The sequence below is a fragment of the Cupressus sempervirens genome, chromosome 6 (genome assembly GCF_028749045.1).
Source record: "Cupressus sempervirens isolate cs-2001-9-10 chromosome 6, ASM2874904v1, whole genome shotgun sequence".
Taxonomy (NCBI): Eukaryota; Viridiplantae; Streptophyta; class Pinopsida; order Cupressales; family Cupressaceae; genus Cupressus; species Cupressus sempervirens.
Window position 1 is genome coordinate 627,823,092 of NC_143123.1, and position 22,566 is coordinate 627,845,657.

Here is a 22,566-nt window from a genome sequence, read left to right on the forward strand (position 1 = left end):
ACAAATTGATCAGGTGGCCAATTTCCTATATCCTTTTAAAAATTTAAAGATTTGGAAAACTTGGATGTCCACTGGAGAAATTGGATGGTCGCTAGAGATGGCCCTTGTGAAATACAATAGTATATGTGATTTATAGTCATTAATATAGCACTGGTGGAAACTTTTTTAAATCATAAAATCCATGTCTAATTACCGGCTTGGGTACATAAGCAAACAATCTTGTTGACAAATCACTAATACTATTGGAGGAAACTTGAAATTTAATGTCGATGTAGTATGCTCAACAATGAGGATAGGTTGAAGTTGACATATAATGTTGTGTGATGAGGATTAGTTTTATTCTTTCATGTATTGGGATGTATAAGGAACAATGTTTATAGATTGGACAATAAATAGGTGGATGATTTTGTTATCTACAAATTATTCACTTTCTCTCCTTGGTAGAAAATATTTTGTTGCAATTGTCAAATCAAGAAATGGTTGGATCAATCAAACGAAGTTTTTTTTCATATATCTATTCAAGCATTTAATTGTATTAAAGTTGTTTCCAAAAATTGTATTGATATGGAGCATCCATTAGAAAAATATATTGGTTTTATTTTTCATACATAGAAAACAAGTAGATAAGAATTTATGGTGAATAATGAATGGAAAATAAAAACCACCTTCATATGTAAATAAAGTATTAGAATGGAAGAGTAGGGATGATAAAGAAAAAGTCATTATTGGTCTTGCATGTGTAGATTCAGAGCTTCGTCATGTTTAGATAAATTGTCAGTAGATATTTGAGATAATTTAAATAAGTTTTTTTTCAGAAAAAAACTATCAATGCAAAGTTTTCCCTAAAACTTTAGTTGTTTAGATTCAAAATATAAAATGGAATCTCAATGTAAAACCATATAAGTAATTTGAGATTTCTCATTAGGAAACTTACAAAGGTCCAAGCACATGTTTATGATGATGATGATGCTAAAGTCATTCTACTAAATAGCTTATCTTCAAAATATAGTAATGTCATTTTTACACTCAGCCAGATCACTTCTTACAGTTTAGAAGATATGATTCCAACTAGTCTTGTGGAAGAAAAGTGAAGAGGTAAAGATATAGAAGAAGATCATCTAAAAGACAAGGCATTGTACTCAAAAAGTACAAAATAATGGTTAAATAGAAGTGAAAGAGACAATGGATATTTTTATTGTAAGAAAAATGGACTCACGGCATGGATCTTCAAAACTAGATTTAGTGATGTTCTTAAAGGAAAATTAAAGAACCACTCTAATGAAGAAGGTAATGTTTCTTGCATTGAATATAATGATATCATTAATAATTATCATATTAATCCCAATATAGTTATTTGAAACTTAATTTTCTATAGATCGGTGACATTAGAGGAAGGAGGAACTTCCATCATCTCAAGTAAGCTTCTCATTTTGGGATGGTGGGATGGTGTTATGCATGAGAAGAGTTTTTGAAGTTTTATGGTTTTCTACATTGTGATGTTTTTTGATGCTTACAAATATGTAACATATTTTTTTGCTGAAGTTTCTTTTTAAAGATTTTATCCCTTGAGCCACCTTTGTTGACTCATCCTTCCCCTTTCATCCATCCTCTCACCCTATGACATGTGTCACTCCCTGATTGGTTGTAAGGAAGCACAATCCATGTGCTCTCCTCTCATGCAATCTGAGCCCTCCATGAGCTTTTTCCCATCCTTGCATCTTAGCCCTCAATCCCTCAAGCCTCTTGCCTATAAATTGGATCCTTCCCCTTTGCAAAATAACACAATCCATGAAGTAAAGTCATAATGCCATTTTAAGAAGCCATTTTACATCAAAACCATACACTCACACCCAAATTCCAACTCCATTTGAAGCCATTTTTAAAGCATAAGCTTGAGCATACATCCTATCTATTTAGACAAAGCCACTCAACAAGAGAGCTTCTTATTGAGAGAGTACATTAATGGCTCATATTCTCAATTGAGAGCTCATCTTAGTCTATCTTGAAGTTTATGAATTTTGTTTAGTTTGTAGAAGCTTTATTTAAATTTGGTTTCTATTAGCATACTAACATTGCTCATATACATTTTGGCACGCCCGGTAGGACCCCACATGGGTCATCTTCATTAACTTTTTTAGTCAAATTTTGTATGTCATTTGCTAATTTTGGCTAATTTTTCTTGTTTTTGTGATTGGTAGGATTGTATAAATTGGTTTTGTAGGTCCACATGAACATGAAGAAGACAAAGGAACTCATAGTCTATCTCATAGTGTTTGCAAATTTTTCAAGCTTATAGGTGGACAAAGCACTTGGATTTCTTCTTCCTCTTCTTGTCTATATTCTTCTTATTCCATCTACTTCTTCTTCTTCTTCTTGTGGGAGATCTTGGCCATTTTTTTTTTAAGGAAGAAAAATCATACACACTTCTTTTTAGTGCTTAAAATGAACCCCCAAATCATACTTAAATCCATTAAAAAATTAAAAATTTGCAAAAAAGAAAAAATCTTTTAGGAAGTGAAACTAAACCAATCCAATCATTTGCATCCTTGCAACATCAAGGTTTTAGATGCATTCATGCAAAGTTAGGAACACTTCATTTTTGGGAATTTAAAAAGAACTTCAAGTTTCCATTTCAAAAGGTTCAAAATCAACACTAAGTGCACACTAAAATCTAAATCAAACTCAAAGCAACCTCATTTGCAAATATTTTAAAGTTATTTTAAAAATCTCATGAAAAATAAGAGTCCTAAATGGTTGCCAAAAATTGTCCTAAAAGCTTTGTTATTTGTTCCAAACAAATGTCTTGTTGCAAAATCTTGAATATTTCTTAGGTTTTTCATGCATTAAAACAATTTAGGAATATCATTTTTGGGCTTAAAATATGCAAACTAAAACACAAAATCTTGAATGAAATCCAAAGTCCAAAGAGTCATTTTCACTTTTGAGTCCAAAACAATCTTGAATGATCTAAGGTTAAAACAAAGCACTTCAAATTTCTTAAAACAACACACAAAATCTCAATATTGAATGCTCAAAGGAAAAAACTTGAATGTTTAATCACTGGTCTTTGAATGCATGTTGCTAAACACACTCTTGAATGCCATGGATTAAAATCAAATTTTCCTTGAATGCATGATTAAAACAACAAATCCAATCTTGAATGCCAAGGATTAATTAACCATTGTAGTATCAAACACTTCATTTGGAGCTTCTAAAATTGAACAAAACAAATCTCTTTTCCACATGCAATTTAGGTAAAGTTGGATTTTTGGACATTTAAGAAACTTTGTTAAGTTAAATACAAATTTGCAAAAATCAATTTGAGTAGTTCCTTGGACTCACCTCTTTTCGAATCACCCATCAATTCAACCATTGGTTGCAATCTCAACGCCATTTATGGGGATGGGTCTACTTGAAAAAGGTGTTAAATGTTCCACAATCTAACTCACTCACTTGGTCTTTGAACGTTTGCTTTAACTTTATCAAAAAATTTAAATGACCAAAACTCTAGATTAAATCGATCACACTTCAAGTTTGGGCACTAAAATTGAACAACTATTGACATAGAGGGCCTCCAAGCGCGCGCTTGACAAATCGAGTCTCACACATCTTTGCTTTGGTCTTAAAACAAAATCACACCAACTCTTGAATGCTTTAAAAGAAATTAATCGATACTTCACGTGGAGGGCCTCCGGGTGCACAAGTTTGCTTTTGTTGACCCTAACTCTTCTTCTTATTTGCATTCTTCGATTGATTTACTTTTGTTGGCACTTCAAGTTGGAATTGAACATTGTCTCTTAAACATGAGTGCTTGCAAAGTCTAGATTAGCACACATAAGAGTCAGTTGGTAAAAGAACAAGCATATTTTTTTTTTAGCCCAAGGTCATCCAAGTCTTCTCTCCCCTTTTCATCTTTCGAGGCCATCTTGGGTGCATAAGATTAGGATCCAAAACATTGTTTCTTTTTAGGAGGCCTACTTGGGGATTTCATCACCCCTTGAGATGACCTCAACTCCAGCGTTTCGGCAGAGTATAAAAATCGGGAGGTGAATCCAAAGAGACCTCTCTTGGAATCAAGATTTTGTCACTCGGGCTAAGCCTCAAGGAACTTTATACCCTTGAGAAGTGAAAGAGGAGAAGTGGGTTACCGCTCCTCTCGGCTGTGTGACATCTTTTTGGTTTCATCTATGGATTTGGGCCTCACGTACCTTGCGTATATCGAGGACTCCCTAGCTATAACAAATTTTATCCTTGTAGAAAGCTTCCTAGGATGTTGGTGTGTTTGACGTGCTTGCTCCAAAATTTTGTCAGCTTGTTTGTTCATAGCTTTTGAATGAATGTTTGCCAACTTTGGTCAAAATCCCAAAAAAGCAGAAATCTCCCAACTCAAGGCATACTTAGCGTAGTCACTGCCTCATCAGAAAATCATCCAAGCTCCCCCGCTGCAACTGAATCTATCTAGTTCCTTGCTTTAGAACAATCCCAAATCCAAAGTCTCTCCAAATCATCCCCCCTAGCCAGCTAGCAACCCAATCCAAAATCACACCCAAGCCTTTAGAGAGTTGTTGTCATTATGCTAGAATTTGCTATCCAATCAATCCGACCAATCCACCAGCCTCACCAAGGTTATCCCTTTGACAGAGCTTTGTCTAGGGTAATCTAGCTTTGTCACTTGTTATCCCTCATCACCTTGAGCTAAAGGTCGGGATCCACAAGTGGTCAATCTCGTGTCATGCCCATAGGATCATTAGTCTATCCTTAAGTTGACACAATCTCCACCAATCCAGCGCATAGGAAAGCAAAACTCTCACTTTTTGACAACATGCCCTTGAAGTCTTCCATCTACAGGAAAGCCAAAAGTCTCCAGCCAATCCTCCTTAGGTCTGTCATACAGCTTTGACTCTCCCTAGGAAATCCTTCATTAGCCAATCCAAAATTTGCGCTTAATCCAAATCCAACCATGAGTGTCTGTGTTCATCCATATGCAAGACCCCATCCCCATCCGACTCATCATCAAAACATGAAATCCCAAACATATCATGATGTGTTCGGTCGTATTGTCCTTGCTCCCACCACCTCCTATTCCAATGATGATGAAAATCTTGTTGACTATGACGGGTATATTGAAATCCTTAGAAACATTCTCCCAAGCATCCCACAAAATCCATGCATTCTTCCAAACTATCTAGTCATGCCATCTGATATCCCAGCTTCTCCTCCATCACCCAATCAACCAAGCTTCCAATTTTTCACCCCCATCACACTAGCTATTCCTGTCAATCCACCTCCACCTCTGACACACGAGTCTCCAAGGAATCTCCTAGAGGAAATACAAGAAAAGTCACCTCCAGCAGTCGATAAGCCATGTCATCTAATCCAACCATGTGAAGTAGTCAGTAATGAAGCTTCCCCATCTATAATATCACCTCCATCTCCCATAGCTATCATCCCCATACCATCCATCAAATTTCTTAAAATCATTCCACTTCTTGCAAGCATCAAAATCCCACCATCTGTCAAAACCCTCCAAATCCTATCCACATCACCTCCAAGCATTTCCCAAATCTCCCATAATGACCCTTATGCATCCATCTTCTACTCACCCATCTCCACTACTGAATCTCCCATCTATCCATCTGTTGCCTTTGAAGAGTCCATCCCTTCACCTCCTATCGCCCCATCCACTCCAAACCAATCCTATCAAGATCCTGCCCAAAAGCATGTTGACATCCCCCAAAGCATAAACAAAGATATGATCGTACCATGTCTTCCATCCATAGTGCAGTCACTATCCCCTCCATCTCCAAAACCTCAAGCCATACCTCCTCTACTACAGGATATCTTTTCATCCCATCAGCTAAATCAAGATCCTATCTTACCATCTCCTCCACTCCATGCTTCCATCTTACCACCTATCCAAGCTACTCCACCATCTATAATCTACCCTCTTGGTTCACTTACATTCATCAATGGTGGCCTTCTCTCAGCAGAAGAATTAAGAATAGTATCTCCCCATTGCAGTACATCTGATAAAGCACTTCTACCATTTTCTACAAGCAAAAAGTTTCCTCAGTTTGTTTAAATGCTCAATTGATGGAATTATCAGGGTCAAGGTTTAGGACCACAAGAACAAGGAATTAGAACGCCTATTATTACACAAAAGAATCCAAGATTTCATGGTCTTGGATATGTATCCAAAGGCTCACCATCTAAAGGTGTTGGTACACCACACCCCCAAACCAAGCCTATCTCCAAACCCCCCATGCCACCCTCCCATCACTCCTTCAATAAATCTTATGTCATCCCCCCTCCACCATCTTTGCAACCTAAAACAACCTACCATATCCCCCCTTCATCTGCTAAATCCATTTTGGGTCCCTATGTCCCAAAATCTACCATCCTCCATCCTCCTATCAGCCATCATTCAAATCCTATTCCCTCCATTCCTATGCAATATCAGCAAAGGCACATATCGAGGCACATCATCCATCATCATCCCCCTACATGCTCTCCCATATCCTCTCCATCTCATAAAGCTTCTCCTAACCATCTTTCCAAAGCTTACCACAGCAATGTAAATGCCAACTTCAAAATGCATAAAGCTAAAAATCCACATCCTAGGCAATCATATGTCTATTCTAAAAGACATACTCCAAAAAGGAAAAATCCAATCAGAGAATGCAAAATAATGCAAATGCCTATGAAAAGAAAATCCAAAACCATGTGGATCCCAAAGAAAAAAGTTGAAACCCAATGCATAATGGCATCCACCATTGCTAATCCTCCATCCAGTGACTCATGTCCCCCATCTCCTAACTCCATCTTGGGTGCCTATATCCCCAAGCATGCTTCCACAAATCCTCCATCACGCCCGCATCTACCATCTATCCCCATATGCTCTTTTCACACCTGTCCCAACATGTGCCAATGTTGCTCTTGCAAGCATCCCCATCTCATGCTCCTTTCCAACCTTTTCATCCCTAAATCTCCTACCATCAACCCCATCTAATCCAATCTATTGCATAAATCACACATCCAGTGTACTAACAGCTAGCAACAAAAATGAACATTCCAACAGCCAATGAAAAATCTCGAAAAAAGCCAAAATTGCTGAAGAAAGCCAAAATCATTCCAGCTAAGTCCAAAGTCAAAAAATAATAATAATAATAATAAAGAAAAATAAAGCATCCAATGGTGAAAACTTGGCAATTCAAGCACCTTGGACAAGTACCATGATGAAAACTTGGCAAACAAGCATCATGCGTAATCTCGCCATCCCCAGCTTAGCCTATCACCCTCATGCTTTTGGTCATCTCTTGACATCCAACTCCATCTTCCAATCTATACACCTATCCTCCATCATCCAGCTTCCATCTCACACCATCCACTGATCTCCTACAGCTTCAGCCAACCATCCCAGCCATCATTCATCTCCCTAGCCCCTTCAGCTTTTTCCATCCTAGCTTCAATCCTATCACATCCATCATAAGACCTCCTTCCACATGTTATCTTCTGATTGGGGGCACTATATTTCTTGGAGATCTTTTCTTGTCCATCCTCCCTTTTTAGTGGTATCTAGCTCTAGGCTATCCTCATGCAAACCCAATTTCATCTCCTTATATCCATCATAATCCTAGCTATCTACCATCCTATCCAGCCATCTCATCCTGCTCCTCTAGCTATCCTTGGTCACAAAATCTCTCATCATCATTGGATGCATCCTGCCAAATCCATATCTTTCGCTATCACCCCACCCTTAGCTTTCACATCTTGCACAACATCGAACCATCCCGCTATCCTATCATCCTAAGCTTTTTCCTGCTTGTACCTATCTTGGTCAGCTTCAGCTTGTAAATATCTTGGTCTGTCAGCTTGTACATCCTCTTTAGCTTAGTACCATTGTATCTATCCAGCGTTCGTGTCAGTTCATCCTTGATCAACATCTTGCACCCATCGCACATCTTGGTTAGCTATTCCAATGCATCCTTTAGCTATATTTCCTGTCACCAAAGTGTTATCTTTCTTAGTTCAGCTTGCTAGATGCATCACTCATCCAAATCCACCAGCTTAGGTGCTCTCCGATAGGTCCTTGCAGGATATAGATTTCCTCATGTTTGATCTTGGTCCATTAGTACCTCGTCCTACCCATCTCATTGGCAAACAGTTCTCTATTGAATTTTCGCTTTCTTTTGATTTGGACTCTTCCCTGTTGGGTCTTGAAATATCTTTTCCAAGAAATCTCCTTGTTCCCTCCTCAAGGTTTCCATGATCTTCCATATCATGGTATACTGTGAATGGGGCAATCAGAGCTAAGGTCTTGATCATGTCTTTTGCTTGTTTTATTTTCTGCTTGTGGGTTACCCAGTGTCGTTTCCACACTGCTTCCTCTAGGATTCATGTGTGATACTGGGGCAATCCTTGTGTGTTTATTTTGAGTCAGTTCATCAGTCCTGTGGACAGTTGGTGAAAAGGCCTTGATGTTCTTGGTAACCTTGGAAATTAACCAACAGTCCTGTAGCAAATCTAGTGCTCAACTACATGGTGGTACTTCTCTTTGAAGTATCCCCCTGCTCAAAAAGCTTCAATGGTTTTCCTTCATCTCCATTATCCCCCATCCATATCCAACATCCGTCTCTCCTACCCCAGCTTATGCATCAGTATCTCTTTGAATCACTCCTCACATTTAGCTTTAGGGATCCACAATCCTAGTCTTAGGGATCCACCAATCCAAATCAATCCACCAAGCCTCATCTTTCGAGATCCACAATCCTAGTCCTAGGGATCTCCGAAACCCATCTTCCGCCAATCTGACTCTTTGAAATCCTATTGCATCAGCTTTATAATCCTCTCATCCATCTCTCTATCTTGGATTCCTTTTTATAGCGCTTCGCTCCTTCATCCTCCACCTTCCCTAAAGTCTTAAGCTTGCTTCCTCTTGTGCATCTGATTCTCCTTTATCATTCTCCCATAGTGAGAGTTTGAGCTAATTCAGCCCCTTCTCTTTGCCAATCTGAGTTTCCTTGCTCATCCGAGATTCTTGTACTTTTCAAGAAGCCATCAAGCTTCGCTTTCTCTCCCCGTCGCCTTCTTGAGGGGGCATCTCACAGTCCATTCTCTCCTCTTCTGCTCTAGCCTTGGGCATCTTATTTTCTTATCTTTGATGTCATGCCACTTGCGCCATCACATCAAAGAGGGGAAAAATGTAGACACCTAAAAACCTTTAGAAAATAAAGTATTTTTATTTTTTGAAAAAATTTTGATGACATCATCATTTATTAATTAATTATTTATTTAATTTATTTATTTATTTTTATGCCATTAAATCCCTTTATCTTAATTAAAAATATTTAATTAAGGAATCCCTCCCAAAAATGTTTAAATCTTATTTAAACATTATTTCCTTATTTATTAATTATTTAATTAGTAAATTGACCAAAAAACCCAAAATAAATAAAAAAATTATTTTTTGCCCAAAACTTGGCCAATTTCCTTAAGACCACTAACCTCTTCCAAAATCTTCTAATCCTTCTTTAATTTTGATTAAAGGCTAATCCCATCATTTCCTACCCCTAATCCCAACTCAAAATATTTAATTAAGATTAAATATTAATCTTAATGTTTATTAAAAAAGTTTTAATAAATATCTCCTCAACCCAAACCCTTGAAATAAATAAAACTTTATTTATTTCCTAAAAATCTAATTTATCCTCATCCTAAGAAGTTCTAGACTCTTCTAGAAAGTCTTCATCCTCATCCTAAGAAATTCTAGACTATTCTAGAAAGTCTTTATCCTCATCCAAAGTCTAGACTCTTCTAGAAGATGTCTTTAAACCTAATCCTAATCCCCTCCTAACCTTTTCACATTCCCTAAGCATGGGTTAAGACTTACTAACCCAAGCCAAAGTTAACAAATATCTCCTCCTTCACCCACCCTCATTAAATACCATCCACTTGCCTATCCCTAAGCTAATCCTAAACCATCCTAATCCATCCTCTAATCATTTGCACAATCCTAAGCAAGCTTAAAACCTTCCTAATCAAGCCCAAGTCAAAATTCCTCTCATCTCCTTCAAAATATCCCAACCATAAAACTTTATGAAGCCCACTAGGCCATAAATGACTCTTCCAAGCCCTTTTATTGCTCTTACAAGCCATTATGAGGGTCTTTATGAAGATTTTATCCCGTGAACCTCCTTTGTTGACTCATCCTTCCCCTTTCATCCATCCTCTCACCTTGTGACATGTGTCACTCCTTGATTGGTTGTAAGGAAGCACAATACATGTGCTCTCTTCTCATGCAATCTGAGCCCTCCATGAGCTTTTTCCCATCTTTGCATCTTAGCCCTCAATCCCTCAAGCCTCTTGCCTATAAATTGGATCCTTCCCCTTTGCAAAATAACACAATCCATGAAGTATCTAGATGTCAACTACATATACTAGATACTTAGAAGTATCTCTCATAACCTTGGATAGTTAGAATACTCAACTAGCCATCCATACCAACTTGACCTTTTCATTGTTCTTTTGTTAGATACCACAAAAAATTACTACGTTGACATCAATGAAAAATTCAGTCATTAATGTAACATATCATCATAGTAACATATCTATAGTACTCCCCCATAGGAATATCATTAGCATTCATGCTTTCAACAATCTTGCAACAATCTCCCCCTTTGGCTTTGATGACAACATATATGAAAAACATCTAGTTCCAAGAATACTAACAAAAAGACTATTCATCTTATTTTTCAAATCCTCTTCATCAATAATTCTCTCCCTTTGATATACCTCAATGTGCTTTATGTCAAACTATCATTCTATGCTGTACTTTTTCTGAACTTACTGTACTCATACCAAACCTCTCCAACTGTCATGCTATACATATTATTTTTCCATGATATCTTTCATGCCAAACATCTCCCCCGTTGTCATTAATGTCAAAGGTTTTAGCAACCAACTTTACTATATCAAACTCTGCAACAACTAATTCTTTCTTAGCTTAAGTGTCCAAAGACATTGTTCAAAACAATATCCAACAAGAGTTCTAGATGACTCTATCCATCATAGATACTCCCCCATACAAGAAGCATCAACATTCAGTCCAGACAAAAATGGTGCTTTTTTACACTAGACTAATGTATTCTTGCATCTTCTTCACTGATGTAAGAAGGGGTATAACCCCAAGCATACCTCACAAATACACAAAAGTCCCTTTGGGAAGAGGTTTAGTGAATATATGTGCAATCATCTCTTGAGTACTCACATACTCCAATCTAATTTCTTTTTCTATGACTTTCTTTCTCAACATGTGATACTTAATAGAAATGTGCTTAGTCCTTGAATGCAAAACTAGATTCTTAGACATATTCACCATGCTCATGTTGTCACAATATATAACAATAGGTTCACTAATCTCTATTCTTATATCCTTCAGCATCCGCTTCATCCAAACAACTTGATTGCAATTGTTTGTTGTTGTAACATATTCTACTTTTGCTATACTTTATGATGTACAATCTTGCTTCTTTCTTAACCAAGAAACCAATCTTCCTCCAAGAAAGAAGGCTCCACCACTAGTGCTCTTTCTATCATCCATACTACCTCCCCAATATGTGTCAGTATAAGTACTTAGAGTAAAATCCTTAGATCTGTCATACCACAATTTAAACTCAGATGTTCCCTTTAGATATCTAAATATCCTTTTGACTATTACATAATGTTCTTATCTAGGATCAACTTAGAATATTGCAACAATTCCAATTGCATTTTCTATATTCGACCTTATGGGAATCATATATTGAAATCCTCCAATCATAGATTTGTACTTCTTATGTTCAATAGTAGGTGTCTCATCCTTTGTAGATAGCTTGTGTCTAGTTACCATAGGTGCTCCAATGGGTTTGCATGTTTCCAAACCAAACCTATTCAGTAAATCCTTCAAGTACTTAGTCAAAGAAATAAAGATTCCTTCTTTATTTTGTACAATCTGTAATAGAAAACATTTCATCTCTCCTATCATACTTGTTTCAAATTCTTTCTTCATCTCTACTTCTCACTTTCTTCATCATTTCCTCCAAATATAATATTGTCAACAAATATTACCAAAATCATCAAACCATCATCAATTTCTTTACAATATAGATTACTATCTATCATTCTTTGCTATATCTAAGCTTTGTCAAATGCTTGTCCAATCTTTCATACCAAGTTTTGGAGGCTTGCTTCAAGCCATACAATTCTTTTCTCAATCTGCATACTATGTCCTTGTCATCTGTCAAAGGATACCTTCAAGCTAATTAATGTACACTTCTTCTTCAATTTCTCCATTCAAAAATGCTGACTTGACATCCATCTGATATACTTTGATTTTCTTCTATACTACATAGGCTAAGAATAATCTTAATCTTTCTATTCTAGCCATTGGAGCATAGGTGTCCTCATAATATATTCCTTCTTGTTGTGAGTAACCTTTATATACCAATCCTTCTTTGTTCCTTACAACTTAATCTTTTCCATTCATCTTGTTCCTGAATACCCATTTAGTTCCTATCACATTCTTGTCTTCTAGTGTCAAGACCAATTCTCATGTCTGATTCTTTACTATCTGATCCAATTCCTCTTTCATAGATTGTTTCCAATAATCATATTTACATGCTTCATCTACATTCTTAGGTTCAACTTCAGATATCTAACATAGTTCATCATTGACTCTACGTCTTGTCATCATAGCTTTATCTTTGCTTCTAATGATCTTCTTAGGTGGGTAATTTTTTATCATATTCTTTTCTGAAGTAGGAGTTTCTATCTCAACTCTTGGTTTTACTGAAGGTTCTAATCTTTGTTCCTACCTTGGCTCTCCTTCATTTTGAAAATCATTGTTAGTCCCAAGAAATATCAGATCATTCCTTGGCCTAGTAACAACATCATCATCTGAATTGTGATCAACTATTCTCTCTTGTATCTTGAATTTCTCATCAATTCATATTTGCACTTTCCATAATATTCTTAGTTCTCTGATTATAACATCTATAAGCCTTTCTTTTCAATGAATAATCAAGAAACATACCTTCATCACTTCTAGCATCAAACTTACCAATATCATCATCTGTTTTGATATAACACTTACTCCCAAAAATTCAAAAATACTTAGCTATAGGTGAGTGACCAAACCATAGTTCATAAGGGGTTTTGTTTATGTCCTTCTTGACTTGTACTCTGTCCGTAGCATAGACTATTGTATTCATAGCTTCTCTCCAAAATGTTCTAGATACATCATTCTCATCTAACATAGCTCTTGCAACTTTTGTAACTGACCTATTCTTTCTCTCTATAATGCCATTCTATTCAGGGGTTCTCAAAGATGATAACTATGTTTTGACTTCATTTACTTCACAAAACATGTTAAACTCATTTTAAGTAAATTCTCCTCCTCTATTTAATCTTCATACTAGATCCATTCTCAACTCTATCCTTGAATATCTTAAACTTATCAAATGCCTCATATTTCTCTTTAAGAAATACAACCCACATCATTCTAGAAAATTCATCAACTAGAATAATAAAATACCTTTCACCATAGAATCCTTTAGTCTTTGTAGGACCAATGAGATCTATGTTTACAATCCCCAACTTTGCTATAGTAGTAAACTTCTTATAGGGAAAATAAATTCTGTTATACTTTGCCAATACACATTCCTTGCAAATTGTGCTAGTAGGCTTTACAATCTTAGGAAAATCTCTAACTACAAACATACTAATAGTCTTCACAATATTGTCGAAGCTTATATGACAAAATATCTTATTCCATAACCAACTATCATCTACCTTTGCAACCAAACATGTCATTTTAGTAGGATTCAACTAAAATACATAACCTCTAGATCTGGTTCTTGTTTTGATTATCTTTCCATCTTTGTCTCTAATCATGCATGTCTTCTCTATGAATTGCAACTAATAACCTTTATCCACTAGTTTTCCAACACTCAAAAGATTGTGCTTTAAACCATCAACAAAATATACATCCTTAGTGTTTGTCTTACGATCAAGAGTTATAGATCCAATACCTTTTACTTGGCATGTTGCATTATTTCCAACTCTGAAAATGCCTACATCCTTACTTTTGAAGTCAAAAAACTTGTTCATATCACCAGTCATATGATGTGAACAACAACTTTCAATTATCCAATTAGATTTCTTTACAACCAGTGACACCAAAGCTAATCTCTCTAGACTTTCTTCTTTAATTGCCACAAATCCAATTTCATCAGCACTAGCACTCAATGTTTGTTCATCAGAATCATTATCTTCATTTGCATACAAACACTCTCTATCTCTTCTAGGCTTGTAATTTCCCTTATACTTTTTCTCTTTTTTAGGACACTTAGATGCATAATGACCATATTCATCATAAGTCCAACATTCAAATATTTTATTATCTCCTTTTTCTCTTTTTACCAGAAGGGCTACAACTTCAATTTTTCTATCTTCCTCAGATTTGCTGCTACTAGAAAAATCTCCTCTAACACTTGTGCTCCTTGATAAATTAGGTTGAATGTTCAAGGTAGTAAAATTTGTCTCTATTCTGCTCAATTCTCTGGACTATCTAAGCTCATTCTCAACTACTTCAAGTCTTCTAAGCAGTGAATCCTTTGTGAAATCTTTGGTACAAGATATCAACAATTGTCTCATCTGAACTTCTAACTTAAATGCTGGTGTTAGAGTCTTCAATATCTTCCATTGAACCTCATCATCTTCTTTGGTTCCTCCTCGAGATTTAATACCTATAGTAATTTGTAATATCCTACCTATATATGTTCTTACAAATTCATCTTCCATCATTTTAGCATCTTTAAATGCACGAATCCAACTTTGTAACCTCAACTTTCTAGAATGTCCATCACCTTCAAAACTATTTTCCAAATATTTCCAAATTAAATCTAAAGTAGCAAGTGATTTTACCTCATTGTATTCAATTTTAGGAAGTGCAGTCAATAATGGTTCTCTACCTCTCATTTCATACATAAAAAGATCTCTTTCATCCTTGGTACAATTTTCCAAATCCTTTTTAGCAATGATTATCTTCGCTGATTTTGTCAAGATCCAATATCCTAGACCCATACACAACAAATATGTCTTCATCTTTTCCTTCTAGCTATCATAATTTGTTCCAACAAGCTTTGGACTATCTTTCCTAAACATGCTCACCATGGATCTCCCAAAGTTGTTAAGCTTTATCTTCAATGACCTGATGCTCTAATACCAATTATTAGAAACAATATTCCACCAAGACAACTAAGAGATGGGGGGAATCAGTTATCCAACAATTAAAGCATTTATCTTCTTTAAACAAACTTAACAATTCAACTAAAGTAAACAACAACCATAATAAGATGCACATAGACAATTACACCAGATATATTAAAATAGGTACACCCTTGATTAGAGGGAAGGCCCTAGTGGGAATGATGCCCACAAGATGATGTACTAATATAAATATTTCTTTTTAGAGGATGAATCCTATTAGGAGTCTATTATAATATTTAGTACATAGAGTCCCTGTTAGGAGACTTTGAATCCCTTCTATAAGATTCCAACCCTGTTAGGAGTTGTAGTACAATGTATGCAGGATTAGCACACTACTAAGACATGCAATTCAACTACAAGAAGATTTCACTGCTCAAACATGCAATTTACTATTATATTCTTCTTTCCTTTATTCTATCAACTGAACCAATAATATTTAGACCTTGTAGATTAGGTCACAAACCTTAGATCCAAATATCAAACCTCAAGTCAGTCAACAAAACCTCAACAATGAAGTTTCCTTCACTTTTGCACTACTCTAATCAACTTCACATTCAGATCTTACTACTATTTATAATCAAATCTTCATATCATATTCTATGTCTTCTTGATAAAGGAAAGTATCCTTCCTTTATACTAAGTCCTCAAAACAATTCCTTGAGTCAGTTGTTAGACCTTCTCAATTAATCATTATAGGACCACATTAAGAACATGTTACACTTAGCGATAACATTAATCTTCTACCTTGCAACTTGAATAACTTTTTGTACATGCAATATCATGATGAGCGAACATAGCCATGTCATCACTAACATGTATTCTTCATGTCCTCAACCTTGATTCTCATAATAACAATTTTGCTAATAGATATAACAAGTTTACCAAAACATGCCTCTATAAACTCTATCTTAGAATAGATATCACCAAAACTTAGATAACTTCTTTCAAACTTATCATTTCTTCTTTTGATGTTAACTGCATATACTAGATACTCAAAAGTATCTCCCATAACCTCAAATTGTTAGAATACTCAACTAGTCATCCATACCAACTTGATCTTTCTATTGTTCTTCTATTAGATACCACAAAAAACTACTATGTTGACATCAATGAAAAACTTAGTCATGAATGTAACATATCATCATAGTAACATATCTACAATGCTCCCCCATAGGAATATCATTAGCATTCATGCTTCCAACAATCTTGCGATAGGTTTCTGGGTCACCGTATCTTGTGTCAAAGTGTTGTGAATGTTTTATTTCTTTCATTCTTTCATGCATGCAATTAGATCATAATAATATGTGAAGGATTAATTGGTGGGGTAAGTTAATGTTTTATTGGTTCCTGATTCACCCATCCTCTCTTAGCAACCTAACCTAACTTATATTTCAAACAATTAAAACCCTAACTCTAGCTCTAAATCTAAATTTAACCCTAACTCTAAGGGTAAAAGCACGAACTTGTGCCACCCTTTTACAAAAGAAAAGGCTAACAAAATTGTAGTTGTTCACATTCAATGATACAAAACTAGTATTATTATTTAGAATTTGAAAATGAAGTAATGTAATGAAGTTTTTAGAAATGGATGAATTTTAGGACTATAATTTTTAATAATTATTTGGAATAAGAAATTATATATTTTCCTATTTTTTAAAGATAAATTTTAGTTGCTGAAAATTAGGGGTCTAGTTCCCACCACAAAATAATATGGAAATAAACTTATTTCCCTTTGATCTTAGATTATGTTATTGATAATATATGTAGCTAGAAGAATAAAAAATAAAAATAAGCTTTAGACCTATATTTTCTCTTTTATAGCAATTCAAATTTCAACTTATTCAAATCGATAGTTTCATCTCCCACCACATTTTTAAAAATAAATCTATTCCAACCAAAAGAAAAATTATATATTCTGGAAGAGGAATCTCTCCTCTAGAACATCATATAATTTTATTTTTTTTGAATATTATTTAATATATTTTCTTTCTCAAAATTGACATCTTCTCGAGTGTTAAAATACGTACTTGTAGAATTTTTTATTTACAATATACTATATATTTTTATTGAAATGTTAGTTTTCTAAAATAATTATATTTTTTTAGTAATTGGATACTAAATAGTATAAAACATGTATTTAATAGACATTTCCAATTTGAAAAGTGTGAGACCACATATAACTCAGCTAGAATAGTTTTATCAAGATAATATGTTTGAACAAAAAAAAAATTTAGATAGAAATACTCGAATTTAGTCATTTTGACAAGTCAGCCTAAAAGGTGACATAGCTTTGTACTTCTACTTCTAACTAACTCTAATTCTATGATATGATTTTAGGATCTAGACAATAATTGCTAAGTAAAATTACTTAAAGTTGTACAAATATTTAATGCCTTAAGAATAACTAAAGGACAATAAGATTTAGAAATAACAGGAATAATAAAGAGAGAGCAAATTGGAACACATAGAAAGAGATAGAGAAGAGAGGACCGGATTGAGATGAAGTTTGTCCAAGTGAACTATATCTCTGGGTCTAGCTCAACTAAGTGACCAATATTTTAATAATGCTTCAAATGCTCATGGAAGCTGTCTTATAGTGTTCTGTAGACCATCCAAAAGGTCATGATAGAAATAAATCACTCAAATAACCTAACATATAGGCTTTGAAAACGACAAGTTTGATTTACAAAGAGTAAGATAATGTCTTCATCTAATGGCTTTTCTTCAAAAGGAAAGCATTATTACAACATATATTAACTATTCCCTTAATTTGCTAGAAATCCTTTCATGAGACATCTTTTACAAGAAAAGGAAATACTCTCGAATTCTCCTCACAAGAGAAGATGATATTGCAATATCCCAAGCTACAAAAGATAAAATGCTCCCACTGCTTCTCTTCTTCTTTTTGAATTTGAATCCTGTTGAATTCCAAAGGCCTCTTAACCCCTTTTTTATACATAAAAATTATCCAAAAATGGGCTATAATTAATAATTACAAAAATGACACTCTTAAACTAATTTAATATTTGTAATAATCCCTTTTCTATTTTATAAGTTTGGCCTTATTTCATTTTAGTGGTTAGTTTTAACCAATATCCTTATTTATCTAAAGATAGACAAGATTTGACATTATTTAAATAAAATTAACCCCAAAAGTATCTCCAAAGTGCTTAAATCTTGTTACAAGATTATTTTTTAAAACCAAATTCAAAGACTTTTTTTTCAAGTCCCACATTGCTATGATGTCATCAACACTTGTATTTTGTCCTCCAACTTTAAATTTCCATTACTTCCACATACAAACTCCATTTTTTACGAAATGAAAAACTCTCAATGAGATTTTTAATTTGAAATCCATTGTTGAGCAGTTTTTGAATGATGACAATTTTCACCTTTTGACAGCCTTTGTACTTGGTTTGACCACAAATTTGACTAGCCATAAATTGAGAAAACAAACTCCTTTCGAGCCTGTTCAAGTTGCTTCAAGTTCATTTTGATGAGTTCTTTGATATGATGCTACTTCTAGAAGATTTTGAGACACTTGTATTTTTAGTGAGAGATCCATGTTGATCACACTAATTGTAACCCTAACACTAACACTAGCCCTAACTCTTACCCTAACCCTAAACCTAAACCTAACTATAACCCTAAATCTAACTCTATTTGTACCCCTAACTAGGTATATAACCCTAATTCTAACCCTAACCCTAACCCTAATCCTAACTCTAAATTTATCTCTAACTCTAACTCTAGCTCTAACTATATTTTAAACCCAAAATCCAACTCTAATTATAACTTGAATCCTAACCCTAACCCTTATTCTAACCCTACCCCTAAGTCTAGCTCTAACTTAGGTTCTAACTCTAATTATAACCCTAACCCTATTGCTAACCCAAACTTTAACTATAACTCTAATGCTAACCCTAAGTCTAACCTTAATTCTAACCCTAACTTTGACCCTAGCTTTAATTCCAAATCTAATTCTAACTTGAATCATAATCCTAACTCTAGCTCTAATTCTAACTTTAACTCTAACTTTGACCGTAACCCTAATTCAGACCCTAAACCAAACTAACCTTAACCCTAATTATAACCCTAACCCTAACCCTAACTCTAAATTTAACCCTAACCCTAACCCTAACTCTAACCCTAACTCTAATTCTAACCCTAATTCTAACCTTAACTCTCAGTCTAACTCTAACTCTAACTCTATCACTATCTCTAACTCTAACTCTATCTCTATCTCTAACTCTAACTCTAACTCTAAACCTAACTCTAATTATGACTCTAGAACCCTAGCCCTAATTCTAACCATAACTCTAATTATATCCTAACCTTAACCCTAACCCTAACTCTAACCCTAACCCTAACCATAATCTTACCGCTAATTCTAACTCTAATTCTAATTCTAACCCTAATCCTAACCCTAACTCTATCTCTATCTCTATCTCTAACTCCAACCCTAACTCTAACTCTAGTTGTAACCCTAACCATAATGCTAACCCTAATCCTAACTCTAATCCTAACCCTAATGTTAATCATAATGCTATCCCTCACCATAAATCTACTCCTAATTACAACATTTTACATAACAATATCCTTCAAATAAAAACAAATTAAAGTTATGCAAATTAAACACTGTATATAGAATTAAATTATAAACTTTTGATGAATAATTTTATAGTAACTTTATACAACTATAATAAAAACTTATCTAATAATTTAATGTGACTTTATAAAGTACATTTTTATAGTAATTTATGAAACTATATTCGAAAATAAATAAATAAATCAATACTATCGTTATCAAAAATTATTTTAAAATATATAAATTAAAATTTTAAATAAAAATACTATCATCCAAATTTATTCAAAGTCAAAATAATTTAAAATTAAACTACTATATTGCTTGATCCTAACCATGAGTTGGTGCGCGTGATAGCTACTAATAGCTTATATATACTTATATATATATAATATGTGAGAGTCATCCTTCTAGAAATACCTATTTTAATTCAAATCTAAAAGCACACAAAAAATAAAAGATTTGAATTTAAAAAGATGCCTTGAAAATGATGATATATATATATATATATATATATATATATATATATATATATATATATATATATATTCTTCATTATATCAAATCTAGTTAGGAAAAAAAAAATTACAAAGTCATATAACTTATAAATAGATGAAGTGAAGTCTACTATATGCAAAAATAATCTTGTGATTATTAATTTACAACTACCAACTCTTTCATCTACTTTGGATCCTTACACAAGAAAGGGATTGGCTCTCTCAACAACTCTTATTTTATAATTAATATCTATTTTTATTATTGTACGAAGATTTGATGACCTTCCTCTCCATTACTTTTTTTCGAGGAGACTCGTTATCTCCAAATGTGGTATTTATAATTGTTCTCAGCTTTCAAAGGAGACATAAATATTGCCTTGAAACCTCTTGAAAAAGCTTTGAAATGTGGTACAGGATAAATCTCACAATACGACAGGGAGGATAAAATAAATACATCCTTATCACATGAAACGTCAGAGCCACCATATAAGAATATGAAGGTCAACGTAAGATAAGATTTTAGAGAGTAGAACGTCCACGTATAAGCCGTCGCAGGAAAATCTCTATTAATCCCTTTTCTCACTCGTATGTATTCCACTCTCCTTCCCCTACAAATAGTGTAGAAGAGTCCCTCTTTTAAGACATTGAAGCCTAACATTTTAGACAAAGCATCTCTGTTTCCTTTACAGTCATAAATCATGGCGATATATTCTCCTCAAACAGCCCGGTATTCATCTCTCATTTCTTTCTCCCACATATCTAATCCTTCGATTCATGATATTTCCATTTCTTTGTAGATTACTAATCATAATTGGCTTTGGTATTGTGTTAATTAACTGACAGGGTTTTACTAGCGGTGGCTACAATTCTGCCCTTTGCTTATGGATCAGATGGTGTACTAGACGTTCTGGGGCACCCTGTTGTGGCCGGTACCGAATACAAAATCCTCCCTCTCAATGGCGGTGGGCTTAGATTAAAGATGCGGAACAACAGCTGCCCAATGTACGTATCTTACAATAACGAGGAGGAAAGCCTTCCAGTGATTTTCACGCCTTATAAATCCGTGAAAGTAATCACTGAGGGTGCCGATGTGAAGGTGGAACTTTCTGCGGCTACGATTTGTGTGCAATCTACGCGGTGGAGGATCATATCTGATTCGAAGCTGAACAAAAGTTTCATTTATGCAGGAGGCTCAACTCCTTCATCTCGAATCGACTCCGCTTACTTCAGGATAACAAAAAGTACTGAAGGCGGTGAGAGCAATGTTTATGAGCTGTCATTTTGCCCTACAAGTGTCTGCTCATATTGCAGATTTGCATGTGGCTCGCTGGGTATTTACGCCCACAATGATGGAAACCAGTGGCTGGTCAAAGATAGTGAGATCGACCCACTCAAAGTGCAGTTTCAGAGAGCGTAGGTGTCATTATTAGGGTTTAAAAGTAAATAGAATAAGACTGTCTTTGTGGTGGACCTTGGAAATAACAGCACCTCCATGATGTGCATCGTCGTCATGAATGTCATCGAAGTTTATGAATGATCGGACTCAATCAAATGGTTTGTTTGCCAGCTCAAATTGTTTTGACTTTCCACGACGAGAGTAATATTTACGAAATCATTTTCTATTCCAAATTTATAGAGAGAGAGAAATGTGACGAAGGACAATTTTGCTTGTTTAGGATCTATATTATGAACAATTAATTTATATGGCTGAATTGCAGGTAAAGGCATCCCAACCATTTACAACATAACATAACCTCGGTTTACGTATGTTATCGAGTGGAACAATATTAAAACAAAATCATAATGTAACAAATATATGTAAAAACTGAAACTGTTAATATATTGTATATTATAATAAGGATTAAGTTTCCCTGAGTGTGAATATATTCATAATAATAAGAGTAATGTCTACGCAATAATATGTTTTCAAAAGTCTCTTCTCTTCTTATGTATTCATATCTCTCCAATTTTGTAACACAAAACAACTTACTTTTCTTTATTCGGATCTATAGATCTATATTCTGAACCATTGATTCAAAATTGAAATATAGACTTTCAGTATGTTGTTGTTATATACAAATATAGACTTTGAGTATGATGTTGTTATATACGTCAGCTTCTATGTGGATATAAGATAATTAAATTACTAAATACTATTAAATAATTGTTTAATACTGA

At 34.5% G+C, this 22,566-nt stretch overlaps 1 protein-coding gene across 1 annotated transcript; it reads left to right on the forward strand.

The window, feature by feature from the left end:
* Positions 1-20,999: 20,999 nt before the first annotated feature.
* LOC149553795 (kunitz type trypsin inhibitor 104-like) lies at positions 21,000-22,010 on the forward strand. Its single transcript, XM_089789949.1, has 2 exons — positions 21,000-21,115; positions 21,232-22,010. Exons 1-2 carry the CDS (start codon positions 21,087-21,089, stop codon positions 21,803-21,805), a joined length of 603 nt encoding a protein of 200 aa, XP_089646075.1. The 5' UTR covers positions 21,000-21,086; the 3' UTR covers positions 21,806-22,010.
* The last annotated feature ends 556 nt before the right edge of the window (positions 22,011-22,566 follow it).

Bases quoted from the DNA above. Each gene is read 5' to 3' on its own strand.
- LOC149553795 (XM_089789949.1), top strand. From the start codon at position 21,087: ATGGCGATATATTCTCCTCAAACAGCCCG. The intron at 21,116-21,231 runs GTATTCATCTCT...ATTAACTGACAG, and splicing joins TATTCTCCTCAAACAGCCCG to GGTTTTACTAGCGGTGGCTA.